At 51.5% G+C, this 9,737-nt stretch overlaps 1 protein-coding gene across 9 annotated transcripts in view; it reads right to left on the bottom strand.

The window, feature by feature from the left end:
- Nucleotides 1-552: 552 nt before the first annotated feature.
- The window catches only part of Map2k5 (mitogen-activated protein kinase kinase 5), a 221,215-nt gene continuing 212,030 nt past the window's right edge, over nt 553-9,737 (bottom strand). For 8 of the 9 annotated variants that reach the window (XM_052188077.1, XM_052188076.1, XM_052188080.1 and 5 more), the window contains one exon: nt 553-969. In XM_052188077.1, coding sequence (XP_052044037.1) covers nt 865-969 — 105 coding nt within the window. In that variant the 3' untranslated portion in view covers nt 553-864. Of the gene's footprint in view, nt 970-9,513; nt 9,606-9,737 lie in introns of all 9 variants that reach the window. The other variant, XR_007978789.1, reaches the window with a different exon arrangement.

Below are 9,737 nucleotides of genomic sequence, written 5' to 3'. Positions count from 1 at the left end.
GGCAGGTTGAGGTGTCTCTTCCACCAGGTGGAAAGTGGACTTTCAGTGCTCTCCTCCATCCTCAGCAAAAGAGGGAGGGGAACACTTCCTCCAGGGAGCTGCAGGATTACCTCAGGTGGCCAGGAATGGCCTAAGTCAAGAGAGGAGTGGTCACGGGCAGTGAGAGGCAGCTTGTGGCAGAGGAGCTGGAGCCTGGATGGAGGGAAGGGTCTGTCGGCCTCTGAATTCTTGCTTGTTACTCTCGGTAGTTAGCTTCCTCCTCAGCCCCCCAAGGCCACAGCCAAGGTTAGTGCTGTTTTGATGCTGGGCCTGTATGTAGCCAGCTCCAGACCAGGAGAGAACTATACCATGACCTGACGTTTGGAGGTCTGGACCTGGCCTCAGTACACCTAGCCATGGAAGTATGGGCACCTTCCTTGAGCCCTGTTTCTCTTGACACCTGAGCTGTGGCGCGGGCCTTAGCACTGAGCTACAGGAAATGACAGGATCTTGCCAGTGTCCCTGCTAAGTGGATGTGATGTGCACTACAGCCTTGTTGAAACAGACACAATCCAAAGCAATAATACTTTTATTTGCATCAGTGCTGTGGGTAGGGTCTGACCCTTGACAATGAACAGTAGGCAAAGATAAGGGGCTGGGGCCAGGGAGGTTCCATATTTTTATAACCTCACCACCCCCACCCTGCACCATCTCCACCTGCCATAGTCAGTGTCCCCTCCCCCACTTAGCAGAGGCTGGCCCTCTTGAGGGCTCCCTAGATAGGGCACGAGGTGAGAGCAGAGGCTGGGCCAGTACAGCAGACGGGGGTCGTGGCTTGTTGTGTCCTGATAACTGGTCCTTGGTGGTCAGTGTTCTACTGGGGTGTCACGGGGGCCCCTGCTGGCTCCGCCTCTCCTCTAGAGCTCGGCACACCCACATGGACACCACAGTGGCGTTTCCGTCATTGAACTGCACGATGAATGGGTGACCCTGTGGGAGAAGCAGTCAGTATGACATGGTCCTCAGGCTGAGGGTGGAGCTTAGCAGGCAGAGCGCTTGCCTAGCCTATCAGAGCCCTGGGCTTGTTCCTCAGCGCCAGCTAAGCCAGGTGTGCTGGCCATGGCTGTGAGCCCAGAGCCTAAGAGGCAGAGGTCGCAGGACCAGAAGTTCGAGATCACACATAGCCAGCCTAAGTGACTTAAGATCTTGTCATGAAGCGAGAGACAGACATGGACAGACAGACGCCAGGTGGTGGTAGAGAATGCCTTTAATCCGAGAGGCAGAGGTAGGCAGATCTCTGTGAGTTCGAGGACAGCCAGGGCAGCCAGGGATACACACAAGAGAAACCTGTCTCAAAAAAACAAAAACCAAACCAAACTAAACCAACAAGCAAACAAATAAAATCCAACCCAACAAAACAAAACCGATAAAAAAAACCTAACAACAGACAAACAAACAAAACGACAGCTAGGCAGCTCCTTTGTCTCTAATATGTTTGTATTCTAATATGTGTTCTAGCCGGGACCTGATTTCTTTTTTTTAGTAGCCCTACATGGTAAGAAGGCAGGCAAAGGTCTTTGCCATGCTTCAGCAGGTAACAGTGCTTGAAGACAGGCTGGAGGATCTGCATCTGATCTCTGGGACACCCGTGCTATTAGTAGAGAACTGACTCTGGAAAGTTGTCCTCTGATCTACACACACATCCCACATGCACTGGCACACAAACATATACCACACCACACATAACATACCACCCCTCCCCCCATACCACCACCACACACAAACTTGTGCTAAAAGAAAGGCAGGCTCAGCTCCATTTTCCAGCCTAGGTAGCTGAGGCTCTCTGCTCACTTTCAAGCCATAGCTACAAGGCCAAGGCCTGGCCCCTGGGTGGCCAGGTTCCGGCTCAGTTGCTGCCCAGCGAGCAAAGGATCGTCTTGTCAGAGGCCTTGTCAATCCCTGTTAGCTTCCTCCTTTGTCTCCTGCTCCCCTGTAAGTAAGTCCGTCTGCAAATGAAGGACAGACACTCCTGACAGGGACTCCGGGAGGGAGGAGGTAGCTGTCAAGAGGAGGGCTGAGGGGTGAGGCAGTTCAGGGCAGAGGGCCGGACTTCAGAGGGGCCAGTTCTGTTCCACACGATCCATCTCCAGCTCTAACCTAGTAAGGCCACAGCAGCCTCCCCTCTGCTCTGAAGCACCAAGATCAGCATTTCCAATCTCAGGGTGTCTGGGGCTTCCAGGGGAGGACAAGCACGGGGCTGTGAGAGCCACAGCAGGGAACGAGACCATTCACCAGGCAGCACCCTCCACCAAAGACTTTCAGCAGAAACTCTGTAGCCTCCATGAAAACCAGGCTCCTGCTTCTCCTCCTGTCCATCTGCCTTCTTTCCTGTTCCCCACTCCTGCTTTTCTGAGCCTCTCTCAGACTCTCTGTCCCTGCTGGATCACAGGGCTTTGAGCTACTTTCCCCGTAGAGCCAGGCTCTGGGAATGTGTTCTAAACACCCCAGTGCCCAGCAATAGCCTCACCACATGCCCATGGCTAAGAGGGATGTGGAGCCACCCTCCTGACCCCAGCACTTAGCAGATGGAGCTTGAGGGTGGGAAGGGAGGAACACTACCCAGGCTCTCCAGCCTGGCTGATTATGGAGCTTGTGCTCAGTTGAGGGCCCAGGGCTACACCTAAAGCCAGCTGGGTACCTATTGTTCCTCATGGCAATCTGTTGGGGTTCCAGACATGAGTGCAGGACCCCAACAAAGGGCTATGGAAGCCAGGCTGCTGGGCGGCTGTGTGAGGACAGACCCGGGTGGGAGCTGAGACAAGAGGCACTCCATTTTGGCTTCCATATGTTTTCCTGCTTGTACCTGCCCAGCCTCTGCCTGCTTTCACATGGCTGCCTAGATAGAAAATCCTCTTCATGAATTCCTGTGCATGTTTTTGCCGGACTTGGGAGAGGTGACCTTGTGCCCTTCTGAAGAACAAAGACATAAGCTGTGCTCAGGAGGATGGCCCCTCCCCCAAGCCCAGAGTAACGCAGTGTCACTTTCACAGACTGCTGGGTGACTTTGGGGCCGTATGCTCCATCACGGTTATCATCTGTCTGAGAACAGGCAGAGTGGAACTGGGGAGGGGAGTGGAGGCATCTCTCCTCAGTCCAGGAAGGGCTGATGGCGGCTGAGGGGCAGCAGTGCCTGGCGCCTGGGATAGCTGGGAAGGAGAGGGATCACCAGGTTGTTGACCTCCTGGGTCACCTTCCCTTTCCTGACCCTTGCCTGGGGGCTGACTCCATCTCTTGTGTGCCACTGCTTGGAGCTTAGATCACCATACAAGAAAGAGACTGAAAAGAGGTTTTGTCCCCAGTCTCTGCTGCCTGCTTTCAGGCAGGTATCTGAGGCAGACAAGGGGGTAACTGCAGGAGACATGCGCAGAGCGTGCCGGCAGCCCTGCTGCAGAGCTCGGGCCGAAGCCATGCAGCTTCTTGCTGCCTTCCTCACCAGGCAGTGGGAACGCTCATTTCCTGTTCTCTCACAGGGCCAAACGCAAGAACTGAACTGGCAGGGGTTTAAGTCTTCCACAACACATACTCATCACAGGGGATAAAGATGCAATGAAGGCAAAAGACTGGGGCTAGGAGACGCAGGCTGTGTCCAAAAGTGGGTCAGTGGGTGAGCAGGATGAGGCCACAACTAGAGAGCCAGCATCATCTGCTGCAGACACTCTCCAAAGAGGAAGGTGAGAAGGGGGGAGGGGGAGGAGAGGAGGGTATTGGTGACAACTGCTCAGTCAGGAGGAAGAGCTATGTCATCCCCTGCATCCCATCCCCATCCCACCCCGCCCCAGCCTGCCCCTGGTCTCTGATGTCCCCGCTTTCAGCTGCTGGCCCTGCTTCCACGCACAAGTCTACACAAGTCTACTGCAGCAAGCTGCTGTCCTGCAGGAGAGACAGCGGGCCTGCTGAGCCTCCCAGCCTGCCTACCAAGATGGGCAAGTCCACCTGAGACCCAGCAGCTGCTCTCCCACAGTGGGAGCCTCCCTGGCTGCCGTTAGTTGGGCCCTGAGTGTCACGTCATATAAGAACTTGCCATTTAGGATGTTCACCTTTGCTAAGGAACACCACACATTTGAACTGAACCTGTGCCTAGGCTGTAGGCCTGGTATGATCTCTGATTCATGACAGGACTCCGCCCAGTGCTTGTAGTATGGGTGAGAGAGATGTGTGTGTACAACCTATATGTCCGTCCCCACTCACCAAGTGTTACAGGCACTGGCTGCTCTGCATCTGTACACAGCTAGCTTGAACTCGCCTATACTGAGGCTTGGGAAACTCTGGACCAGGGCAAGAAGAGAGAGAGAGGGTGGGGGGAAGGGTGGTTTAAGAGCAGGACATTCTTCTCCATGCTGCCTGCCTGTCTGCTGCTGCTCCCTGAGGTGGGGACAGCCAGTTTTGTCCTATTTGTTTACAGAGTGTTTACATGCACACTGACTTAGTGTGTGTAAGAGTGTTTACATGCACACTGACTTAGTGTGTGTAAGAGCCCACTGGCAGCCTCCTCGCTGAGACTTGTGTGCCAGGCAGTGACAATCAATGGCACTGTGTACGAACGTCATTCCCATCTTATAGTGGATGACACAAGACACAGCCGTGTAAGGCACAGAGCTGAACCTTCCTTTCCACTGTCCCAGCGCCCAGCCCTAGGCTTACACAGCTTTCTCTTTGGTCTGGGATGTGGTGGAGGGCATGGCACCTGTGCAGGAAAGGCTGGCCTCAGAGCATGGAGGACAGATGGCATCTGCCTGCTGAGGTCAGTCTTTGAGTGACTGGGCCCAGAGCTGGAGGCCAGGACAGAACCATCAGAAGCTGGCTAGCAGTGACAGCAAAGCCCCACCCTCTCCCAAAGGAGCTTGGCTGTCCTACACTTTCCAGAATACCTCCTTGTTGCCCTTCCTGTGGCACACTCTGCTATAGGCGTCCTTGTCACAAAGTGCCCCGATGAACCTGGCTGGCTACAATCCCCTGAAGCCCGGGCTCTCCCGGGCTCATCCAGGCCACCCACCCCTTTCTCATCAGCCACGCTAGGCGGGAGAGGAAGCTAAGCTCCAGTGTGCACAGGCAAGGCTGGCCTAGGCCTCACACTCAACCCCAATTAGCTGAGTTCAACAAGCGTTGGAAGCCTGCTGGATGGGGCCACTGAATGCCCAGGCAGGCACCTGCAAAGGTGGTCAGAGTGCCTGCAGAGGGCCTGTGAGATTTGCTGGGGGTTATAGGCATCTTCCTGAAGGAGCCCACCTCCCTCTCAGTCTGAGTCAGGGCTGTTAGGATGTACATGAGCTCAGACCTGTGGTGCCGCAGGGACTGAGGCGTTCCATTGCCGTTCTGTTAAGGGATACTTTAGTCTGTATTTTAAAAACACCACTAGTAAAAACAGCATGTGCTCAGCTATGTTCAACGCACAGGACCACAATGAATGCCTTGTGTTATGATGTTTTTTGCAGGTCTTAGGGGCAAAGCCAGTGAATCTGTTCAATCTGTTGCACCTGCTACTGACTTCTAACATGTGTGGTTGTGGGGCACATTGGCAATCTGAAAGCACACAGGGCTATGGTGTCCTACGCTGACTGTACCTGAGTATAAGATCCTGGGAGCACACCATGAGCCTAGACACATGGCCTGCCAGCTGATGCAGGGGGGTGGGGACTGTCTAAGAGCATGGCTCTAAAGCTCAGTGTAGCACATCTGTACTCTATGATCACCACAAGCACTTTATGTAAATACTTGGTGCATACTGTCATGGCTTTGTCTTGAAATAAAACTTTTCTGCTATTCCTTTAAATATTTTAAAGTTAATTTGATTTCAATTATGTACATATGTGTGTGTCTGTGTGTGGGTATGTATACATCATGTGTGCAGTGACTGTGGAGGCCAGAAGAGGGCGTCTCACCCAGTGGAGGTGGAGTTACAGGTGGCTGTGAGCTGCCTATGTCAGGGCCAGGTCTAAAAGCAGAGGCTTACAATCCCAGCTATTTGGGAGACTGAGGTAGGGGGATCACAAGTTCAATGCTTGTCTGGGTTACAGAGTGAGTATATGGCCAGTCTGGTTAACTTGGTGAAGTTCTGCCTCAAAATGAAAATAGGAAAGAAAACAAAGAGGGTTGGAGTATAGCTCAGTGGTAGGGTATTTGTCTGGAAAACACAGGTCTTAATAAAGAAGCAACATCATACCCGTACCCACCCATAACCACCTACTTCCCACCCCTACTGCCACCTGGCTAGAATGTAATTTCTAAACCAATGGGCAGAACATCCACTAGGCAGGCATGGCAGTCATGCCTATGTTTTGTAAATGTGACCTGTCACATGACTAGAGGCAGCGTTTCCCACCTGGCATCACACCCAGGGCTCAAAAACTTCTGAACTTTGGGGTATTTTTGATTTTCAGAACATGTGGCTAAAGTTGAATAGTGTGAGCTAGGATCAGTGAGAGAGCATTTGCCTAGGATGTGCAAGGTCCTCCAGCACCAAACCAAACCAAACTAAGCCAAGCCAAGCCAAACCAAACCAAACCAAGGACGGCCTACCCCAACCGCATGATGGTCAGTGCACACCAGCACGGGTAGAGATGAACAGCTGGAGGAGCTCAGAGGTCTGGCATCTCCCAGCGCGTTTGAGGTCCAGGGTTACAACTCTGTCTTTGTGACATCCCCAGCAGCTACTGACAGTGAAAGTACTCCAGGCATGTTTGTGTGATACAGCTAAAACAATACTGAAGTGCCCAAGAGATCACAAAAGATTAAACAGGAAATCGTTGGAGACTCAACAGTGATGGCAGCAAGAGTGTGAAGGAATGAGAGAAGACAGAAAGATGGGCACTGTGAGAAACACTGGCCTTCCACAACACTAGCAAGGATGGGGACACAAATGTCAGGGCTGAACAAGGAAGCAGAAGCAGAGCCAGCACACAGCAGCAGGAGCAGCACACCATGTACAAACGACCTGTACGCTGGGGCGAAGGACCGTGCTGACCTCTGCACCGGAGAGGCAGAGATGGGAAGGCGGGAGCCGCCAGGCTGGGCTACACAGCAGATCCCTGTCTCAGCACCCCTTTGTCTACTGTCATGCATTAAAGTGGGAGAAAGCAAAGATGAAGGGGGAGAGAGGGAGGGAGTGAAAGACACAAAGAGAGAGAGATTCCATGCATATGACCATGAGGCAAGGATGGGCGCGTAAGCTGAGAATGGAGGTGATGGGCAAGGCCTCTATACGCCTTACTTACATCCATTTGGAATGTAATAATGCTGAACACATTTCCCAGAGCTGGTCACGCGGGTTCCCAGCCCTAGAACCACACTCTGAACTTTCCAAAGCCATGGTCTTATCTTATTTCGAGAAGTGTCCAATTAACTCTGCCTTGCTAACAGGCTTTAGTTTCTTAGCAGAAGCAGCAAACTGTAAACAGCCCACAAGACTGAAACAAAAGCAGGCAACATTTGGTTGTCCTTTTACTGTCTGTCACTATGGTCCCACAGGGCTTTTGGGGCCTCGCACTGGGCTGGTTGTGTGTGTGTGTGTGTGTGTGTGTGTGTGTGCTTGTGCTCCTTTAGACTATTACAACGGGAGTGGCAGAGGCTGTGGAGTCAGCTCAGTGGCTCAGTGGTTAAGGGCATGACATGGGGTCCCCGGCGGCTCACAGCTTCCTGGACCTCCGGCTTCAGGGACAGCCAATTCCTTTGGCTCTTGTGGGCCCTGCACTCAGGTGTATATGCCACCCCTGGACATAACTAACAGTAACAACGCTAAACCTTTAAAAAAAGAACAAGAAAGGCACAAGCCATCAGAATTTACATGTGATACAAAAGATTAAAAACAATCAGTTTCTGGGTGTGGTGGTGTATGCCTTTAATCACAGCATTGGGGAGGCAGAGACAGTTGGATCTCTATAAGTTTGAGGCCAACCTGGTCTACATGGTTACGTTCCAGGCTACACAGGGTTACATAATAATTTTCTGTCATAAAGAAAGAAATAATCAGATATATTTTCCATTCGAAACTGTATACTTGAACTCCCTTCCCCACTAAAGTCTGTCCACAAAAGAAGAGGAGGAAGAGGAGGAGCATCAGCATCAGCATCAGCATCAGCATCAGCATCAGCACCTGCATCAGCATCAGCATCAGCATCAGCATCAGCATCAGCAGACTGGTTGAAAGTTAAGATCATTTTATGGCTCAGCAGCAAATAAAAACCATCAACAGAACCCACTGTTAGCCCTGAGCAGTACTTTCCAAACCACGATGCAGGTTTTGTGATACTTAGCTATTCTGTTATTGATTTGCTGTGCTTTGCAAGGTAACAATGATGGAAGTTAAGTATACAGAAGCCTGGAATGGACTTTCCGTGGCTGTGAGTGGGTGACCTGTGTGCTCTGAGGTGCTGTGGCTGGTCATGCTCAGGATGAATGAGGGTTCACATTTTACTTGGTTACAAGTCACTTTCAGTGTGCCTGCCTCACGCTTGAGGAAAGTAGATGGGTGACTTAGTTAGAAGCATGGGGTTTTGCTTTTCCATGAGACCTGGATTCAGCCCTGTGAAGGTGCGGGGGCGGGGGAGGGTGTCCTGGCTGGAGCTAAGCCAGGGCTGCAGAGCCCTGGAACTTTTTCTGTGATGCATTCAATCAATCTCCCTCCCTCCCTCCCTCCCTCCCTCCCTCCCTCCCTCCCTCCCTCCCTCCTTCCCTCCCTCTCTCCCTCCATTTTAGACAGAGTCTCATGTAGCCCAGCTCGGTCTGTACCTACTACACGGCCAGAGACACCGGGACCATCTGCCCTCCTGTCTCTAGTTCCCTGTGCTTCGATGACAGGCACGGATCTCTGTGCTCAGATTTGTGTTGGGGTGGAACTCAGGGTTCATGAGTGCTGCACAGGCGTCCTGCCCCTGCCCCACACCCCTGCCCCTCTTAGCACATGGTTATTTGGTACCCTCAGAAAATGACATTTTGACAACAATTTGACATCCACCCTCATTTCTAACTTAAGAGCAAAGGATCATATTGCTTCTCACAATTTATATAAAATACTATTTATTGTTTATTTTCTATTTAGTGGGACTGCTTGTTTCCATACAGGTGTTTTGACATCTAAGGCCACTATAATGTAACACCCCTATCTTGGACATTAAACTAAAATGTGAACATGTGATTTTGGTCTGTCCTTCATGGCTTTACTCAGTCCAATAATTTTGGCTTGAAAACTTTTATTTTTGGAATGTGTGTGTGTGTGTGTGTGTGTGTGTGTGTGTGTGTGAGAGAGAGAGAGAGAGAGAGAGAGAGAGAGAGAAAGAGAGAGAGAGAAAGAGAGAGAGAGCGAGTATGTGTGGAGGACACATGTTGACTTTTATTGCTTTCTGTCTTAGTTGTGGGACAGGGTCTCTCACTGTAGCAAGAGCACATGCACTGGGTTAGAAGGCTGCCCGTGATCCCAAGGATCCAGTTGCCTTTGTTTCTCCAGTGCCAGGATTACTGACGCACAGGCGTGATACCCACCTCTTACTGGTAGGTGCTAGGATCTGAACTCAGGTCTTCAAGCTCCCATCACAGAACTTTATCTACTGTGCCACATCCATAGACCCTGAAAGCTTAATTTTAATAAGTGCAGTCAGTCTCTCCTTCTTCAATCTTTCTCTCATACACACAGACACACACAGACACACATACAGACACACACACAGACATACACACAGACACACACACAGACACAGACACACACA

This window comes from Apodemus sylvaticus, chromosome 7 (assembly GCF_947179515.1).
Source record: "Apodemus sylvaticus chromosome 7, mApoSyl1.1, whole genome shotgun sequence".
NCBI lineage: Eukaryota > Metazoa > Chordata > Mammalia > Rodentia > Muridae > Apodemus > Apodemus sylvaticus.
Note: the sequence above shows the minus strand (reverse complement) of the source record. Positions and strands in the feature narration are given on the sequence as shown.